This window comes from Enoplosus armatus, chromosome 18 (assembly GCF_043641665.1).
Source record: "Enoplosus armatus isolate fEnoArm2 chromosome 18, fEnoArm2.hap1, whole genome shotgun sequence".
Classification (NCBI taxonomy): domain Eukaryota; kingdom Metazoa; phylum Chordata; class Actinopteri; order Centrarchiformes; family Enoplosidae; genus Enoplosus; species Enoplosus armatus.
The window spans coordinates 11,768,994-11,789,266 of record NC_092197.1 but is presented as its reverse complement, the minus strand read 5'-3'; the positions used below and the strand labels follow the sequence as shown (position 1 = coordinate 11,789,266).

Below are 20,273 nucleotides of genomic sequence, written 5' to 3'. Positions count from 1 at the left end.
GTAGCACGTATTTAGTGTGAGTGTGAGTCTCACAGCCTCTGTTATCTGTGTGTTTTCATCTCTCGGATTTGCCTATCCCTGGCAAACTCCCTGCAGTTTCCCTCTCTGCGCAACAACTGATGTTCATTCACTCGGTGGCAGATCAATAGAAAAACCACGGTGAGATTTGTTCCTTAGCAACCATATCAAACACATTAAATATAATGAAGCAAACAAAAATGTGACGGGTAAAAAAGGCTGCAGTCATATAAAGCTACAACTTTAGCAGACACTACGGTAAAGAATCTGGGCATATGTACTGCATAACAACAAGAAATTAGCATTTTAACATGAACTAATTAGCACTAATCACAAAGTACAGCTGAGGCGGATGGCAGTGTCATTAGTTCTGGAGGACAGAACAAAGTACTGGACAAATTTAAATTTTGATGATGGCGTTGGATGAAGAGTCAGGGGATCACCAAAATCATCAGGATTCTTCGTGGCGAGGAATCCATCAAAGATTGTTAAGACATTTCACTCAAAACCACAAATGAGAGCTTCATGGTGGCACTGCAGGACAAGCCAGGGGATCGCCAAAGTCAGTAGGATTAATCTTCTGGAGATCATGAATGTCGATACAAAATGTTGTGCCAAGCCATCTAGTAGATTTTGAGACATCCATCCAATCGTTGTTGAGATATTAAGCTAAAAGCCTAAAATGCCAACCTGCTGGTCAGGGGATCACTAAAGTCAGTATCCTTCATCCTCTGGGGGCCATGGATGTCTGTACAATGGCAATGTATCTACAGAAGTAGTTGTTTAGATATTTCAGTCTGGACCAAAGTGTTGGACAGACAGAGTGACACTTCCATCCATAGAGCCATGCCAATATGATTAACAAGAGCTCAGTAAGTAAACTTTCAACAGGAAATGACTTGAGATCAGAGTTGAAAATGTGTTTATTATTCATTAGTTTGTCAGTGGTCATGCACAAACAGGTGTCAACATTTGTGTTTCTGTGAGAAAATTGACTAGCTCAACCTCAGTGGACCTAAAGAGAGCTGAGCAGTCCCCCTAGTGGATGTCATGGATGTCCTAGCTTTACCTTTATTTGATAAAACAAATTGTGTAAAAGGCCAAGATGGGACACATATTGACAAATCAGAGTAAGCTGTCAAGGGTCATAGACTAAACCTCCTAATGATGGTCACAGGTATTTTGTTTTTGGATATCCAGCCTTTAGTGACTTTCACTCATGTACCCACATACACCTACTACAGATTGCAGCAGGTTGTGGCGTGCAGACTCTTCCAGGATGCAGTGGGTGGAAGTTCACTCACCAGGATCTTTCCCCACCATCCATCATCCATAACGTGACATACGATCTGGAATCTGGAATCCGCCTGACTGCCATTCATTAGGACTGTGGGAGGTGCATCACGCTGACATGCAAATGTGATCTGTCGCTTTAATTTATGACAACAACACCATTATTAACACATGATTATCTTGTTACCAGCTGCGACAGCGAGTGGCTGACAATGTTTGAGTCTGTCTGTGGTGTTTATGTATCGGTCTGTCTGTGGACAGATTTTGGCATCACGATAGTGTCACAACCGTGCAAGATGTAGTCATGAAACTTTACAGGTGTGTAGTTTAGATCAAAATGAAGGCTGAGTTCAAAGATGGGTGTGGTCTAAGCAAGGGGGCTGGAAGTAGGGGGTAGGAAGTAGGGAAGGGGCAATTGGCCTACTTTACGCCCCTTGCACACATTCGTTTTAAACCGAGGATCACTGTGTCTCAGTATGTTAGTATGTGGGTGTGGTCCAACCCATAACTGTCTTTGGGCAAGACACTGAACACTAAGTTGCTCCCGATGGAAGACAGCACCTTGCATGGCAGGTGTGCCATCAGTTTGTGAATGGGTGAATGAGGCCAAGCTGTAAAGTATATAAATATATTTAAGTGAAGTCCATTTACCATTGAGTACTCATGTAATACTGTAGTAATGATTACTGAGTACTCATGGGTCGCAGCTGGTGTGATCTCTAGTTTTTCAGTTTTTGGGGAAGTGTGATGCAGACACACTTCCCCTGAAGTGAGTCTGCATATCTTCTCATCTTGATGATTTTACGAAGCATTGCTGTAGGATATTTCCAGTCCAGACAGTTCACTATTCTCTCTTGCCCTGGATCGGTTAAGATTTAGAAACATGGCTTTTAAAAGTGCTAAATTGCTTTTATGAGAAATGTGTATTTTGTATTAACTGAAAGATATTATGTTTGTGTGTTTATTTGTATGGCATTTGATGACTTTTCATGTGTTTTAATGGTAGCAACTGTAGAAAACCAAAATGTTCCTTGTTGGATAGTGAAACTAAAGTGACTATGAAAGATCTGGTATAGTTCTGTACACTGATGTTATTTTAACAACTGACAGCCTTTGCAGACAAGTTAAATTATGCTTTTTTTAAAAAGAACTATTATAGAAGAATGTCCCAAGGCATCAGAAACTCTTTGTTTTGCTGACACTGAGGTGTCTGAAGACAAAAACAGATGTGTAGCTCAGAGTTAAAGAAAAGGACATTTGTTTCCTTTAAATACAGTTTCAATCTTAGCATCACAACATTTAAACAAAGGAACTTTCCATTTGTATATTTTACGCAGTGAATGTGATTGAAAAAGACTGGACAGAAGTGTTGCCAATCTGCTCGGCCTTGGATGGACTTTCTTCCTGTTTCTCTGATGCCGTAATCAGCAAATAAAAACAAAGCACCAAAAAGAAAAAGAAATTGGTGAAGGGTGTACATATGCTTTCATTACGACTTTTTATTAAATGAAACCATTTTCTTTCTGCTTTTCAAATGTATTACTTGCAAACATAAAATATACAGCTTATTATAGTGGTGCATCATCATCCTCTGTTTAGAATCTATAAACTGAATCCTTTGTGTCCTGAAGATGAGTTTTTAGGTCTTTGTTTATTAGCTTGCTTATGTGTAATCCATGTGTTTGTGTATTTGCTGTGTCATCTCAAGAATGTAGGTAGCTCTTCATCACTCCACTGCCTCTTCTTCCTCCTTCTTTGTCATCATTCCTCTGACCGGTGATACGGGTACGTCTCCTCCGCCCCACCTTCATCATAGCCGTGATAATGACCCCCCTCGCTGCCTCCTCTCCCTCTGTCCTCAGGGCAGTGGATCCCCAGTCTCTTCTGCAGCTTCTCCTCCTGGAGGCGGAGCTCCATGGAGTCCACCAGGTCGTAGATGTTATCCAGGGACCACATGGGTGATGGGAACCAAGCCTTGACATCGCCGTCCTTCCCCACAACCAGCATGCTGAAATAGTCCTTACTGATCTTCAGCTGTTCCCTCAGATTGTTGACCGTGTCGCGGGACAACGGCTCAACTTCACTCTGACTACGACCTGGAAGAAGAATGTAGAAGAAGAAAACAGAGTAAAAGGGATTAGGTAGTAACCCTGAAACACACAGTTCAACCCTAAATTTAAAATTGCTGGACATGTCTGCATATATTTACATTGATATACACAACATTGGCAATACATTCCAAGTTCCTGTTTCCATCGCCGTCCCATGTACCTGGACTACCCCACGTGACTGTGACTCACCATTTAGGGGAAATAGCTCAACGGTTCCTGATGCTTTGTCTCCAGCTCCAGTCAGCTTCAACATGGCAAAGTGGCGAATACCTGAGGTAAGTAAGTAAATGTGAGCAACAAATAGTTCATATAGCATAATGCACTATATTAGAGTATAAATAAGATAAGAGTATATCATATAATAAATACTAAACAAATAATGCAAAACATTTATGTACGTGTGTGAGCTTTTGTCAATAGGGCAAAGACAGCGTTGTCTTTCCAAGCCCTGAAGGTCAGAGGGGGAACCTGACTCATTTCCATACTGTACCAAAAACTACAGAGCAGACAGACGGTGTATTGTTCAGCACATGGAAGTGTGATGTGTTACCGACCCAGGTGACACTCCTGTCCACTGAGAGCAGAGAGCTGCTGTTGGAAGGAGTAGTCGTCCTCAGAGGGAGCAGAGATGAGCAGCAGTCTCCTCTTTGACATGAACCTAAACAGAATGAAAATGGTGATGTAGGTTTAAATGTAAGACACATTTTGCCCTACAAAGGCAGAGAGCAGTAACTCCAGAAAGATGGATAGGATGTATTTCCTTTATTAAATCTTCATCTTTTTTTATTTTACTACCAAAAATCATTGATGTAAAGTTTAGCTTTCCATCCACTAGTTTTAACCTTGAAAATAATATACTAAATCAATTTACACCTAAACACATTTAAATAAGTGCTTCAAAAGTAAACTTGACCACACCATAAAAAACACACAACAAATCTTTTATATGATTTCTTAAGAGGCTCCAGATCTCTGTGCAGTGTTAGGTAATAATGACACCCTCTACCTGAGTAGTGAATTCTCAGCTCCGGGCTGTTGCTTATCTTTGGAGCAGACTGAAGGACTCTTCCTTTCCTTTTCTTTTTCTGAGCGCCTGGAGGGAAAGTTGTCAATGTACTCGAACAGAGCGGGACTTGATGGAGGAGCCTCAAAGACTCTCTGGGGAAGAGATAAAAGCTAATTAGTCAAAAACAGAAAACACAGAGACACTAGTCTACTCAAGTCAAGTGAATTTACATTCCCCATTTTACATGGAATTATGTTCCAATGGCCTTTACAAGCCTACATCAGCAACAGTTCCTGACATAGCCTGAGACAACAAAAAATGAAAAGAATAATGTAAAGACACAGCTAATACACAGCTGGATTATCGATGAATTACTTTGTAAATCTCTTACTAAATGATGCTGGATTCTTTTAGATTTTTACAAAGGATGCCACTATCTTTGTCATACAAGTATGAAAGAAATGTTGCTTGTCTTACACTGGGCTTGATGTCGTAGTCTGAGACGGTCATGGAAAAGAGGTCAGAGGACGACAGGCCGAGCTCTGCTCTTAACAGAGAGATCAGGCCCGAGTCTGAGAAATGTTCTGATTGGTCACTGACTGGAGGGTCCGACTCTGAAACACACACACACAAAATATATGAAGGAATGTGTGTGCATGGATGCAGCGGGAGCAGACACCGGCAACCCGGTACAACTAAAACAACATTAACAGTATGACCCAAAACTACCATAAAGTTGAATCAACCCCTCTGAACAAGCTTCAATGACAGTCGTTATTTGGTCATAAACAGGGCTTTTGTTTATGACCAAATAACTACAAAAGAAATAACATTCCCATCAGCCACAGCTGTAGTTTGTGTTTACTGCTAATTAGCAAATAACAGGCTAAACTAAGATAGACTAAGTGTTATGATTTAGCTCAAAGCATCACTGTGGTTTTTGTGCCAAAGTACAACCTCCCGGAGCCACTAGCATGGCTGTAGACTCATAGTCTCATTTTCCATTAAAATGGCTGCTGTTCAGCTGCTGGCTCTCAAGTCTTGGAAGTCAGAATTACCCACTGCATATAAACAACAACAACACCACAGCACAATAACAAATGTTGGCAACGCAAACGCAGAGCAGTCTACAGCTGAGCTTTTTCAAATTAATTGAAGTGAAGAGGATGAAGCCTCAAAAACACCAGTACGAGTGTTTTACTTTGCTGTGAATCAACCCTCTGCTGCTGTAACTATGGAAGCACCACATTTGCCTTTGATCAGGCTTCAGTAAAAAATACAATATGTTCCTCTATTTGGTTCAGAATATTCCATCAGTAGTTGTAAAAACAAGATAATATCTGCAAGATGAACCAAACCAAATGTCTGAGATGCAAATATTCAAACATACACCATCATACACACACACACAAATGTACAAACACTTCCTACCGAGCTGGTGGTGTTGCAGCGTGAGCGTGGTGTCACGTCCTTCACCCACAATGGTTGCCACGGTGATCTTCCTGACAGCGAGGTCACAGTGTTGCTTCTCGTTCTCCTCCTTCTGCTGGGTGTACAGTGTTGCGTCTCTGCTTGGCGTTGAGATCAACTAGTGCCAGGACAACACACACACAAACAAGATACTGTACGTCGGTCCAAATAGATGATATATTGATCAGGTGCAGATATGTCTTTAAAGTCCAATGTTTTGAATGCATTTATAATGTGGATGCCACTGTACATCAGGCTTAGGGAGAAAAGACAACCGAGAAAGTTCTCACCATTAGCCTTCTTGTCCCCTTTAAACTGTCCAAAAGCTCCTTCAGGGCTGTTTTATCCTTCTCACTGGCCTCTCTGTTGGACTTTTTCCCTCTTCCTTTCCCTCTCTTCCCTTTCTTCCCTTTGCCCTTTTTTTTGGAGCTCTGTTTTTCCTGTGTGTCGTCCTTTACATTCTCCTCTTTTTTATCTTCACGGTTTTTCCCTCCATGTATTTTCTTTCCTTCTTCTTCCACGGCAGAGTCAGGCCTGCAGCAGAAGAGAGAAGAAATGACTTTGATGTTCATCCAGCACAAAAAAAAAAGCATCTCTGTCTGGTGTACGGGGATGAGGAGGCATGACATACCAGATGGGAACACAAAATCTAAGCAGACTTTAAGTGAAATCAATCAAACGTCCACACTCTCACGTCTACTATGTTTGACAAATTGACAACAAATTTGAAGACAGCACCTGTCTTTCTTTACTTCAGACACAGATGGAGGGCCGTGCACTTTTTCCTGTCCGTTAGAAGTTGCCCGACCACCATTGCTCGAGTCCTTTCCCCTTGTGGAACCCACAGCAGGCACCTTACGGATAACAAACCTCGACCGTCCACTCAGTATATCCTGGATCTTACTCTTCAGGGCAGCTTTTTTGTCCAGGGGAGGTTTTCTTTGTGCCACAACAGAAGTCACGTTCCCTCGCCTCTGAGGGCTCAGTACCATCTTCTTCTTCATCTTTTTCCTTGTCACCAAGACCTTTTTAGTTGTTTTACACCTGAATAAAAAAAACCCCATCAATTTTGTCTTATAGGATTTGTGTTGATGTTTCCTCCATAACTTTAATCAATGACATAGAAAACCACAAATTCAAATTGTACTGCATGGTCACGTGTATATACCTTGCATTAGTGCATCAACAATTCCTACAGACGAAGAAGAATTTTCCAAAACTCACACTGTCTAAAACTTGGACACCCAAATGCAAAAACTACATGATTGTTTTCAAATTTCACCAGGTACATTTATTTCTCGCTTCCTGTTTTTTTTGCAACTCATGGATGCAAGTGCCAGCTGTTGTAGAAGTCTAAAATGGTGGAAGTTGATGCAGGAGCAAGGTTGGTTAGAGGACTGCAGCCTGTACTTTTTAATTTTGGCACATTTGTGATACGTTGGCCAATATATATGACAAAAGTCTACAGCCATGCTAGCTGCTCTGTATTTAGGCACATCGGTGCTTTGAGCTAAATGCATCATCAACATGCTAACGCGAAAGTGATGGACCAACCAACCAACAGACCGACAAGTGGACTGAATGAAACAGTAAAACCTTTCCTCAGTTCTCTTTTAGCACATGTGAATGACAGTGGTGTAATGGAACCTCAAGTTTGATCCTTTTCTCGTCATCTTCTCCAGCTTCCTCATGGGGAACTGATCAATGAGCTCCAAAATCGCCTCAACACGGACTGGATAAGGGAAGCGCTCACTGACCCGAAGGTTCTTCTTCAGGACCAGCATGGTGAACCCTTGTTCCTGAAACAGTTGTTGTACCATAAAAACTACAAGTCAAGCGGAGGTACCCACGAAGGACAAACAGACAATTTCATAAAAATGCACATTAAAAGAAATAATTAAAATGGGCTGTAACTTGTTTATATCTTGTTGAGATATTAACTGGTTACCTGGCTGGTAAGCTCCAGGTAGTGCAGCAGTTTGGTAACTGTGTCAGGGTCCAAGCTCTCAACTGTGGCATCTCCTTGGAAAGTTGTTTTCTGGATCCGACCTTCCATCATGGCGTTCTGGATGATGGTGATGATGAATGTGTCTCTTTCTGCTAGACGGCAGTTCAGCCCTTTCTGAGAGAGACCCAAAAAAAGAAAGAGAGTTAGAGAAGAGATAGAAAGGAGATCTGGGGGGAAAAAAATCTCCTTCTAAATCAATATATATCTGTATATACAGAACCTGCTCCATGTCTTCCAGCTGTTTCTCCATCATACGAAGGTAGTGGTCATTGTGTGATGGGGCTGTTATCACCCACAGTCGCTTTTTACCTGGAGGGAAGAAGGGAGGGGGGGTAAGTAGATACAAATAGACACATCAGCTAATCAGTTAATTTGTCTTGCCTGCAAAGTCAGCCAGGAAATCCAGCTCCGGAGCCAGGCTTGACGACAGCTCTCCGACTCCTCTGTTGTCTCCATGTTCTCCGCCTTCGTCTAACCCCAAACCCTGCTCGATTCCTGGAGGGAGGTCCGAATAGTCTCCCCAGTCCCTTACATTTGGGTCCAGCTGATCCTTGGGCTTGCTTCGACTGATGCCTGGCCAGGCGGTGAGTAAACTCGGGTAGCTGAGGCTCCACAGGGCGGCAAACAACAGCAGAGGCCAGTTTGAGTTACAGAAATGAAACATCCTTACTGACACGGTTGAGTAGTTGGTTTGTTGATCAGTTGGAACAGGTTAGTGGCGCACAAATCCTCCTCTGGCTAAAAAATACATTTGTGTAGTGCTGTGTTCACCACTCTTAAGCAGCAGCATCTGAAACAGACAAGATGGATTCACCAGCGGTTTAAAAGTGATTTAAGAGTTTAAAAGCTCTAGATCGTCAGTCCCAGCTAACAAATCTCCATACTTTGACTCCAGATTCAAAAGCTCACGAAAGGCTGAAGCATTCTGTATCCTTAAAAAACAGGTGGACTAAATCGGACATGAAATCTCAAAGGTAAAAGGACAGCAAAGACTTGATGTTAAACCCTCTCACCAGCAGAGAGAGACTGGCTGGGGAGACTCTCCTCACACAGCACACAGACACACACTCCTGGTTCACATTATAGCCCAGGCTCGTTAACAGGAAACTCCTGGAATTTTCTGTGACTTCAAAGCATTTTCTTGCTGAAAAAATCTCTTTGTTTCTCTCTCTCTCTCTCTGTCTCATACACACACACATTCTCTGTATGTGTGTGGTGCTGCTTTGTCTCACAGCTGATTGCTTTGGTGTCCATTACCAACAAAAAAAAACAATCACTAATATATGTGCACATGGACGGCAGTGCACCCACATGTGTGCATTCACACACACATGCAAAAACACACGTTGCATAACATTAGTAGGGCCGGTGTGAGGGCAACCGCCCCACTGTGTCTTTGATCAAGAGATTAGATCCCTACCAGCTTCAGGGGTGCTGCTGTGAAGCTGACCCTGACCTCTGACCTCCCTCTGGAGTGTGCCAAGTGAAGAGACAATATCCCTGCGAGGATCAGTAAAATATCACATCACTTCCATTATTACACCTGGTGAAGATGAATTAGATCTGACAGTTTTGATTTTAACATATGTCACTATCCATCAGAGACAGGCACTGCCTGATATTAATCAAAAACGAATGCAGGCTGCCTCACACATGTCGGGGGTGGGGTGGGGGGTTGGGGAAAAAAAGAGCGTTGACAGAATCAGGGAGTAAAAGTGGGAGCTTAGAGGTAGAGCAGTTTAGCTCAAAGCCATTTGTTCAACAGGAGTTAAAGCTTTTAAATGAAGGGTAATGGCAGCAACCATAAATAACACAGACAGGCTAACAGACGCTGCAGTTTAGAAAAGTTCACACCAGTTCAAAGTTGTGAATCTGTGCCCACAGGAGAGTTAACCCTGAAGACTTTCTGCCAGGAAAAGAGGTATTCATCCCTCCTGCTAGTGCCCCATAAATGCTCCACTAACTCAACTCTTAACCACAGCAAACCAAAGCCTGAAACTAGTCACCTATCACTTAATGCACAACAACATCTCAACTATCAATTCCCACGAGGAATCAAACCTAGAATAAAGGCTCCACAAACCTGGCCAAATGTAACCATAAACTTGACTATCTTATGTACAGCCTTTTCCTTTCAAAATGCTTATAAAGTTACAGTAAAAATTATATACATTTTAGTAATAGTAGTAATGTAAATCGTTCCCGTTGAGATGCTTGGTGATGGGGCTTTCTAGTTCTGCAAAAGATACAATTACTATAAGATAAAACAAATGTAAACATACATGAATAATGTACCAAATTTACATTTTAAATTAATTAAATTAATTCTATAACTAAGGGAATAATCTAAGCATCTCAGAGTAAGAACATGAAGCAAAACCAAAGAAATATAAAGTTTACAACAGCATTCACTAAGATCAGAAGTGAGTTCTAATAAAAAATGCATATGTATGGGATTGATTCATGATATTATTGTTTACTCCTTTTTAATGTAAGGCCAGGGTCAGTCACCATCAGTCCATTTTATGGCCTTTTTTTGTACAAAAATGTTTGAATGAGACTTGGATCACAGGAAAAGATATTTTTGAACATAGAAGGTATCAGCGTCCAATGTATGCTTTCCTGTAACCTAAAAATCAGGTATCCATAAAATGATCAAGGTTGCATTTTGGTGGCAAATTCAGTGACAATTGTAAAGGGTCTTCATTATATCCTTAAATTTCAACAATATCATGGAAAAGAAAGAAACTGTTTGTAGAATAAAAGATGGATATGCAACAAGTGATACCTTGTAATCACATGCATCTATTAAACAGAGCGAGGTACAGAAACAGGTTGTGTTGTGTTACTCTGAAATGACTGAAAACAATGACTTTTAAGGGGCGTTACGGACAAAATGAGAACCAGGCGTAGCAACAATGCATTCCACTCTGAGCCGGATAAAGAGAACCAGATGATCAGTTTGTGTGAGAGAGAGAGAGTATATATACTATATACAGTACATATAGCATACTGTAGGTGAATGGATTTGCTGAAGAAAAGATAAAGAAGTTTGCTCCTGTTCCTTGTATGAGTGTCAACACAGGTTCTATCTCAATACTATTTTTTCATCAACAAAGATTTACAACCACCTTCCATGTGTCTACAAGCACAGAAACACATTGTCTCTCACAAGCTCAAAACTGATAGCACATCAGCACTGTAGGAACGAGGCAACATACATGTGCTGTCGTGAACAGTACAGCAAACACATCATAGTGTAATGATGCTGGAGCGGAGAAAATAGGCTTCACGTCAATGACCTTATATCATATTTCATTGGTACTTTGATTCATGGACGCTATCAAGCATTCAGAAACATGCCTAACAAAACCTAAAACCTCAATGATAATTCCACTTATTAATAATGATAACTGTAATCAGTTTATCAGACCAGATTAAACGATTCTCATTTTCAAGAGCAACGAAACTAAAAATAATAAATGAATATATTAGTAAACATATGTAAACTAGTAAAAAGACACCCCTTAGTGAAAAATGCGAGTCTTGCACCACGTGTTTAAACAACTGTGTCATTGCCAGTAGGGTGAAAGGTGATTGGTACATGAGTAAGTATGGAGGGGGCCAACCAAAGTTCAACTAGGGGTAAAATCCTGGTCTATAGGCAGTTTCCTTTATGTGCTGAGAAAAATCTCCTACTTCTTAAGCTAAATAAACTATTTAAAAACCCCCTTGGATTAGCTCGAAAATGCAAAGTGGAAAACAGGGCTGTTTTTCTCAAGAGTGAACTTTTTAGAGATATGTGGTTCTCACAGGACAGACAGACAGACAGACAGACAGATAGATAGATAGATAGATAGATAGATAGATAGATAGAGAGAGAGAGAGAGAGAGAGAGAGAGAGATAGATAGATAGATAGATAGATAGATAGATGTGTATATCCCACAGTAAAATGCTGGTAAAGAGCGCCCCTCAGTGGAAGTATACAAAATTGTATCTTCAGTATGTTTCAGTTTTGGGACGCCATTTCTGATATAGTAGAAGGCACGTAAATGTGTTCATTAATTAATCTCTTTATCATTGCATATGGATTTTTATGTAGCTGTGGTTATCTAAAAATCTACTCGTGCATATGCTTCCATTAAAAAGTTTTGAACATAACTTGAGTCAAAATTAAACCTTAAGTGACATAATGGATGATAATACAAAATATTAACTTTAATGTTACTGTCAACTAATGAAATGTTGAGGTAACATTTACTAAGACATGTATATTTACAGTATTTGTTGCTTTTCATGCCTCGTCAGTGACAGCACATCAAAAGTCATCGGATATCCTCTGATGCATCTCATATGATCCAATAATATTCCTACGCCGGCCGCTTCTCCAGACACCTTCCGGGTTGACAGACAGTTCGCCTGTGCTGCACAGAGCCAGGACTATTTGCAAAGGTCAGTCGAGTTGTCTGCCGCTATCCTTTCTACTCTCACTTTTCACCGTGCATTTCTTTCGGTTTGCATTTCTGTGCATGTGTAGGGGGGCTTTTTGAGTCGTACGTCGCCTTCATGCACCGGCCAGCTGTTTATTAGCTGCCAGCTAGCGCGCTAGCTAGCTCAGGTTAGCTTTCACCCCCGCTGGTTTTTTCATTGAGTGGAGACAAAAACAGTGAAGTGGTGGCCGCCTGGATACTAATCTTGTTGATGTCTGAGTCACAGAGAAACGGCACTGAGCACTGGCCTACCAAAAACACATTTAATCCACTAGTTTTTACGCTTAAACTTATCTTAATGACACATAGTTGTTGAATGGACGCCATTGATTTTAATCGTTGTTTTGTTGGTGACCTATTTGGTCATAAATGTTAACGGTGCCGTTAGCCAGAGGTTTATGAGAGCTGTTCAAGTCCTCACTCGGGTTTAACCCTACCACATTCATGACAAAGCAACAAACGTTTGTAATTTGAATCCGTGTTCATCCATAAGCTAGTGTTTTATGGGCTAACGGTATATTATTAATAAAATGTGCCGTAATATGTGTGATTCATATTTTTAAGACCGCAACACATTCTGGTGACGTGGTAGCTTCAGTTTTCTGACATGAAATAAAAGCCCTGAACACAACAGATCAGGTTGACAGTGCTAATCCTGCGTGGCCTGCAGACACTTTTGGTTTTCTACTAAATAGTCTCTTTCAAATGATGCTGTCGGAAACAGAAACTTCATCGCAAACATTTTTGACAGTTGGTAAATCGTTCATATGTTTTATCATGCAAAATGGCTGTTTTCTAGTTCCTCAAATGTGAAGATCAGCAATTTTAAGACGACAACTTGACATTTTGATGGAACTTTTTCACTATTTTCAGACGGATTAAATAACTAATTGACAAGTCAAAAAACAGTTTTTACGATGACCCAAAGATATGATTTTTATTGTGACTTTGTGCTCATTTGTATAGTGGGAAATGCCCTCTAGGGCTGCAACTAACAATTCCTTTCATTATCAATTAACTAGACAATGTCATCTGGCATTGGCTCCAGCCCCTCTTGACCCTCCAAAGGATAAGCTTATGGATGGATGGACTTTTCCAAGTACTCGATAAATGGTTTAGTCTTTAAAATGTCAGAAAATAACTTCCAGGCTCCAGTTCCCCACAGCCGAAAACCGAAAGACATTCAATTTACAATGATATTAAAAAGAGAAAAGCAGCAGGTCTTTTTACTTGATAAATGACTTAAATGACTAATCGATTAATTGACTCGTCATTTCAGCTTTAGTTTCAGCACTAATGATTAGTGGTGTTTATTGGTTTCAGTTTTAATTTGGGTTTGACTCTCAAATCGATGTATGTTTTTGACCTTTTACCTAAAACGGTCTCTTTACTCTGCGCACACAGTGTGGCAGAGTGGAGTTTATTGCCAGTTATTTCCAGTTTAAACCTTATTACACCAGCCAAGCTATCCCAGTCTATCCCAGTTCTATTATCTCCCTTTAAAGTAAACATGCTGTCCTTCACGCTGTTTACTGCCTCAAAGTCAATCAGTGGGCTGCAGATTCATAATCTGGCCCCAGCAGCCACAATATGTGTTGGATTTTGGTACAAATGTATGTAGGAAAATGTTGTCTTAATAAATGTGACCTGTTGCATAAACATAGGTCATAAGTGTGTGCTTGAGATATTGATACTCTTATTTTCACTTTCACACACTTTCATCCTCCTGTTATTCTTCTTTACCTATAACCCCCCCACCCCACCCCCCCACCCCTCTCTGTGTGTTGGTGCCCTTATCTCTCACGTCTCTTCCTCAGGAGGGGTGCTGTCTGTCCTGTTGAGCTCCTCCTGGTGTGTGAGTGCCCGACACTGGTGTGTCCACCATGGCGAGCCTCCTTCGTGTTGTGGCAGCCAGCTGCTCGGCCCCTGTGTTCAGCGGGGTTTCCTGTTTGAAACTACAGAGCGGCCATGCTATCAAATCATCATGCCTTCGCTTTTTCAGGACCCATCAAGCTCTGGGACGATGTGCCAGTCCAGGTAAGACACTATGCACACACTGTGATTTGGCATGGGCATACATAATAGAATAATTTACAGAAAATACTGAATGCTACACTTGGTGCGAATAATAATGGTTTAATTCATGGATACCAGGCAGATTTTCCTCCTGTTGGAACTTAAATTTAAAAGACATGTAAGCCAGCTGTTGAGGTTTATAGATGGACGTTTTACTACTGATAGCAACATGAAAGCACCTGTGGCTTATGTGTGCGTTCTCATGTACTGGTGCAACATGGCAGGTGGCAACGTACTCATGACATAAACGCTGACAGAGGTTAGGTGTTCAGCCCGATGGCACTATTCAGAACTAGAAAGGATAGACAAGTAGGCTCTTCATACCATTGTCCTTCGCTGGCCTTGGCAACTGGTGAAACAAATCTGTCATTGGGATATAACTATGCTGTAGAGCATGCTTGTTCCTTATTCCAAGGTCATCGTAATTGTTATGAAGGAGGTAATCTGCTATTTAGGCAAAATAGAGATAAATAAAACCAAACAGAGGACCTCCTTTAACCCCATGCAGTAGCTTTTCCTTTAACTCTTCTTAAAAAGTTTATTCTAGAGGTCAGTGTTGCTACCTGCATTTGCCTTCAGTCCCAAGGTCACATTTAGGATACTGCAGCCCTCAGGCATTGTTCTCCATTTTCCATGGCCTCACTCTGTGTCCAGTAATCAGACAGGAGTGTGTGAGTGAGTGAGTGAGTGAGTGTGTGTGTGCGTACACTGTGAAAGCCAGTATTAGCTGGTTGTAGGTGCTTCATGTCTGAGTGCGCTGGGTTCACGGTTATGCCGATGTCTCTCTGTACGTGTAGGTGGGTGTTTAAGGGGTGCTTGTGACCTGGTTCATGTTGACATCCCTGCAGTTCACATTGCTCCAATAACAGCTGGCAGCGTCTATTCTGGACACACAAGTATCAGTTTACAGGCTCACACATGAGTTAAGGAGAGGAACACACACACACACACACACACACACTTCATATAGATGTGCTTATTCTCTGACCTCAACGGAGCCTATAGACGTACAGTATGGACTGAGGCAGTGTGTTGTTAGACTGGATTTGTGAAGTATGACGTGGACAGAATGACTCTGTGCTTTATGAACAGACTGTCGTTGACATTCACACACTAGATGTACTGGAGAGGTTTGTTTGTGGGACTAATGTTAAGAAATGAATACAGTAATTTTGCTTAGATTGTAGACCTGTCTGTTTTCCCATTGTGTCAAAATGCTGACGCAGCATTTTTACCGGGTGTTCAAACTAAAAACAGGGCGCTGCTGTAGGTGGGGGCGTGTTGAGTCATACATCCAGGAGTTTGAAGGCTTATCAGACTCAAAAACACGGTTCACTGGTTTATAATACTGTAAGGAAAGATTTTACAACTCTGGAAAATGATTGTGGTGCCCACTGTGTCGATGCAGTTCAGTACACTCATTAAAGGTACATTGTGGATTTTCTTTTAAGGTGTTTCTTACCTCAACACATTGTGTGTATCCTTGAGATCTAATAAAAGTGTTGAATGAATTGCTATGTTCCTTTGGGCACGTTAGTTCCACCAACTGCTGAACAGTAGAATAGTGTGAAATTGCAGGAGTGAATCATGTTGCCTGCCTGGAAGTGCATGTGTATCCTCGTGGTCTTCGGCGAGATGCAAACAAAATACAACAAAAACAGGGACCTACTCATGCGCACCTTGCTGAAAAGCATTACTAGTGCCTTTTGTCAGAAGGGGGTGCTAGAGCAGAATGCTACAGTAGGCCAGGGCTTTTACTGGTGGCTCAGGTTTGGGTAAATACCCATCTTAGAATTAGGCTTAGCCAACAACTGTCTCAGCTAGCTTCCAAAATGTCACATTATGCATGCAAAAACTGAATGAAACTGGGTGAAAAAAAATGTATGAAGTCATATAGAAAAATGCTCTATCTCGTTCACAGGCTCTATCTTTAATCTAGATGTTGTGGTTTACAGGTTATCATGTAACTATGCCTATTGTGAGATTCTCAACAGCTCTTAAAAGTACCAATATGTTGAGTCACAAGCTTGTTTGCTGCTGCACTTATAAGCATTTTTAGGGTTGTGGTGATGGTGGTTGGGTGTATCTGCTGGCGTCTACTCAATTTGAACTTAAACTGCATTAATATGATAGCCATGGGGTGGACTGCCTAGCTCTCTGACTCATCTCTTTAGCTGACTGCTACCTGAGTGCTAAATGTATTGGCAGAAACAAAGGGGACATACAGCACATACAGTGGCATGGTGTGACTCTTGCTGTAAAGAAATGTAATAATCAAATATCTGTCAACCAGTTTGTGGGTTGTCTTTTGGAGCTTTTTGTAAAACAAAGGTTGTTGTAGGACGTGTCACCTCAGCAGGGTGAGAGGAAAGGCAGCCTGTCAGATGCTCTTGTGTTTATGTATAGACGAGGAGACGGAGGGAAAGAGCTGCAGTGGAATTTTCCATAGGAGCCGACGCAACATGTGACCTGCCTGTCTCTTGGACAGTAGACTGATTCAGAGTACTAAAAAAAGACACAGAATTAACTGGAACAAAATAATAGAGTAGTCATACTCATTGTATCTCTATTTTGCTACTCACTTGACTTTCTTTTTATCTTCCCATTACCAATTTTATTCTCATTATAAGCGTCCCTTTTGTTCTCACACATGTTGAATCAGGTCTGCTTCAAATAGTAAAGATCTTGGACAACAAAGGAAAGAATTTTGTTTCTGCATTGCATTGTGTCTGTATCTTACTGTCTGACTTCCGCAGTGAATTGCAATATTTCTTTGCTGCCTGCGCCTAGTTAGCTGTGGGGCTCTAGGGATAACAATGTCGGTCAGTCAGGTAAACACTTTAGTCAACTTAATATCTTGATAACTATAGGATGGACACATCTGTACAGACATTCATGACTTTTCTTCTTGTGCCAGCAGCAGGTCAAAGTTTTCAATTATCCAGTGATATATATTTCCACATCTACCGAATGAATTGGCACAGAGGTTTTGTAAAGACATTCACGATTCTCAGACAATGCATCCTAAGGACTTTGGTGAAATTTCACTTTGCACATTTCTTTCGTTTAGGACCAAATAACTGCAGAACTTCCCATCAGCGTCTGCTGTGCTCTGTATTTAGCGCTAAATAGCAAATGTTTGCATGCTTACACTAATGAAGTCCAGCCTCACAGAGCCACTAACATGGCTGTAGACTGTATGGTAAACACAATTTTAACTCTGCTCATGGTCGTTTCCTGAGGAGATTCTCCCTGAAGCTGCAGAGGTGTCTGCATGAAAGGATATGTGCTGTTGTGATCTTTATGATAAATCTCACATGCTGTATTGTTTCTCTGTGCCTCTGCAGGTATTCCATACAAACAACTGACGGTTGGTGTACCCAAAGAAATTTTCCAGAGTGAACGTCGCGTGGCGCTTTCTCCCGCTGGTGTCCAGGCACTCGTCAAACAGGGCTTCAATGTCGTTGTGGAGTCCGGAGCCGGAGAGCCTTCGAAGTTCCACGATGAACAGTACACCCAGGCTGGAGCAACAATCAAAGACATTAAAGATGTCTTGGCATCTGATGTGGTGGTTAAGGTAGGATTTAAGTGGGGGCTGGAGGGGAAATCAGAAGTGGATTGTTTAATAGCTCACTGAGGCCAGAGAGAGAGAGAGGGGGGGGGTAAATGAGGTGGTTGGATGAATCAAACAACCTTGCAAGCAAGGAAGGGTTGGTTTAGGTATAAGAAGATGTAATAAGGAATAATGGAAGGAAGGATCAGGGTGGGCCAGTCAGTGCTTTTAAAGATGGCAGCAGCTTTTTTGCGTTAAGTGCAGGAGGGAGAGGGTGAATGACTGTGACTCTGAAAATGTGGGGAAGAACCAGTGCTCCCAGGCGGCGGCAGGATGATGATTCTAGTGATTTGTGGATTGAAAGAGGTTTCAGAAGTGTGTAATAAGCCAGAGCATAGGTTGAAGATGTCACTGGTGTCCTTTTTAATGTGTGCTTAGAGGCTATGGTAGGGAGAAGAAGAGGAAAATTGACATGATGTCGATGGGAGGAAGGGGAATGATGTGTAACACAATTTTGCTGTGGGAGACAGAACAGAGTGCCCTTTTGCTGGAACACTGATTTAAAAATGTACAGCCCAGGGGAAAAGGGAACAATTATCCTGCTCTTTGGCAGACTTCTTGGAATCAGACACACTGAACAAGGCATGTAAATGAATGATATAATCAATCAATCAATCAATGCTCATTACATCTTTTTAAGATGTCAAAGATATCTTTGTATATCTTCTCATGACCTCATCTTCGTCAACCAATTTCTCTGCTTCCAGGTCCGCGCTCCTGTTTTCAACCCAGATTTGGGTGTCCATGAGGTGGAGATGATGAAGGACGCGGCAACTTTAATCAGCTTCATCTACCCGGCTCAGAACCCTGAGCTGATGGACATGCTGTCCCAGAAGAAGGCCACCATTTTGGCTATGGACCAGGTGCCCCGAGTCACCATCGCCCAGGGTTATGATGCACTGAGCTCCATGGCAAACATCGCAGGGTGTGTACACGGTGCCTTCAAGGGGGGTCGTGTTTACTGTGTTAATGAGAAGAAGTCCACTTGAAGGACTCACTTTTTGAGTCCATGGAAGTTAACTTATTATTTTTCTATAAATTACTTTTTTGTTGTCTACCCTCACAAATACAATGTTTGTTTGAGTATTTTCTAATGTCTTGATTGTACATGTTTAAACATGTAAAATTATAGCATATTTATTGATTTTTCACTTTCTCTATCATTTCCTGTGTTATTTTCTTCTCTCCTATATTTCAGGTACAAGTCAGTTGTGCTGGCAGCTAACAGCTTTGGTCGCTTCTTCACTGGACAAATCACAGCGGCTGGGAAAGTGCCACCCGCAAAGGTGTGTGTTTCTGTAGTTAGGTTGTATTTTATTGGCAAAGTAAAGAAGATTGTAAGTGTGAAAGTGTTTATGCCAGTTGCAACATGGAAAAACACTGTATTGGCCATCGCAAACTATTTCATGTATGTGAATAGGTTCTGATCATTGGAGGTGGTGTGGCTGGATTGGCAGCAGCTGGTACTGCCAGGGCCATGGGAGCCATTGTCAGAGGATTTGATACCAGGTTTGTTATTGATATTACACTTTATGTCTGAATTGCAAATAAGATGAAAACTGACGATGAAAGATTGTATTTGAGCAGATGTACAGAAGAGCAACTGGTGTATCTCTTTACAGCATAGCTAAACACACTTGTTTTAATAAAGAAGTCTGTCGATAATCATCCCTTTTCCATCATGCCATGAGCAACCGAGCTTGTGTTCGTGCTGCACATGGCATGAGTACTTTTCCACACAACAGCAGGACACAGTAAAGTTGGTTCCCTTGCTGAGGCGGTTGAGATGGGCATCCTCTTGTCTGCAACTCTTTGTCTGATATCTCACTGTGGCAGCTCCCTCTCCATTTAGTCTCTGTAAAATTATAAAACTGATCCGCTTCAAAAAATGCCAAAAATTGGCGCTTTTTTGATGATGCACATCATCTTCACAATAAAAGCCATCTCATGTTTCACCAGTTGAACGCTTGTAATGTGAAGCAGCAGCAGTAGGAAATGTTCAGTTTGCATTAGGAGTAACTTAACACGGTCGATAGAGAGTGAACAGTAAACAGTGAGGATGTTCAATAAAATCACGCTGGATTGCATGCATGCCTTGTTTCCTCTGAATCCCTTGTGCATGTGGCAGACTCTGCCACTACCAATGAATATTACTATATAGAGAGATCATTTCTGAATGTAAATGCA

At 41.5% G+C, this 20,273-nt stretch overlaps 2 protein-coding genes across 2 annotated transcripts in view; one reads left to right on the top strand and one right to left on the bottom strand.

The window, feature by feature from the left end:
• Window positions 1–2,792: 2,792 nt before the first annotated feature.
• ccdc80l2 (coiled-coil domain containing 80 like 2) lies at window positions 2,793–8,570 on the bottom strand. The gene is made up of 12 exons (XM_070925038.1): window positions 8,288–8,570; window positions 8,127–8,215; window positions 7,847–8,020; window positions 7,546–7,697; window positions 6,637–6,942; window positions 6,189–6,432; window positions 5,860–6,016; window positions 4,906–5,042; window positions 4,429–4,580; window positions 3,977–4,080; window positions 3,612–3,692; window positions 2,793–3,407 (listed from the first exon to the last, which is right to left on the bottom strand). The coding sequence occupies exons 1-12, from the start codon at window positions 8,568–8,570 to the stop codon at window positions 3,073–3,075; spliced, it is 2,214 nt and encodes a 737-aa protein (XP_070781139.1). The 3' UTR covers window positions 2,793–3,072.
• Window positions 8,571–12,338: 3,768 nt separating this feature from the next.
• Window positions 12,339–20,273, top strand: part of nnt (nicotinamide nucleotide transhydrogenase) — a 29,684-nt gene continuing 21,749 nt past the window's right edge. Inside the window, exons 1-6 of the mRNA XM_070924664.1 lie at window positions 12,339–12,359; window positions 14,215–14,434; window positions 17,821–18,050; window positions 18,794–19,011; window positions 19,285–19,372; window positions 19,507–19,595. Coding sequence (XP_070780765.1) covers window positions 14,281–14,434; window positions 17,821–18,050; window positions 18,794–19,011; window positions 19,285–19,372; window positions 19,507–19,595 — 779 coding nt within the window. The 5' untranslated portion in view covers window positions 12,339–12,359; window positions 14,215–14,280. The remainder of the gene's footprint in view (window positions 12,360–14,214; window positions 14,435–17,820; window positions 18,051–18,793; window positions 19,012–19,284; window positions 19,373–19,506; window positions 19,596–20,273) is intronic.

Coding starts and splice junctions, on each gene's coding strand:
- ccdc80l2 (XM_070925038.1), bottom strand. CDS start 8,570: ATGTTTCATTTCTGTAACTCAAACTGGCCTCTGCTGTTGTTTGCCGCC. Junction 6,433..6,636: donor TCTGAAGTAAAGAAAGACAG/GTGCTGTCTTCA, acceptor CTTCTGCTGCAG/GCCTGACTCTGCCGTGGAAG. Junction 6,017..6,188: donor AGGGGACAAGAAGGCTAATG/GTGAGAACTTTC, acceptor TCCTGGCACTAG/TTGATCTCAACGCCAAGCAG.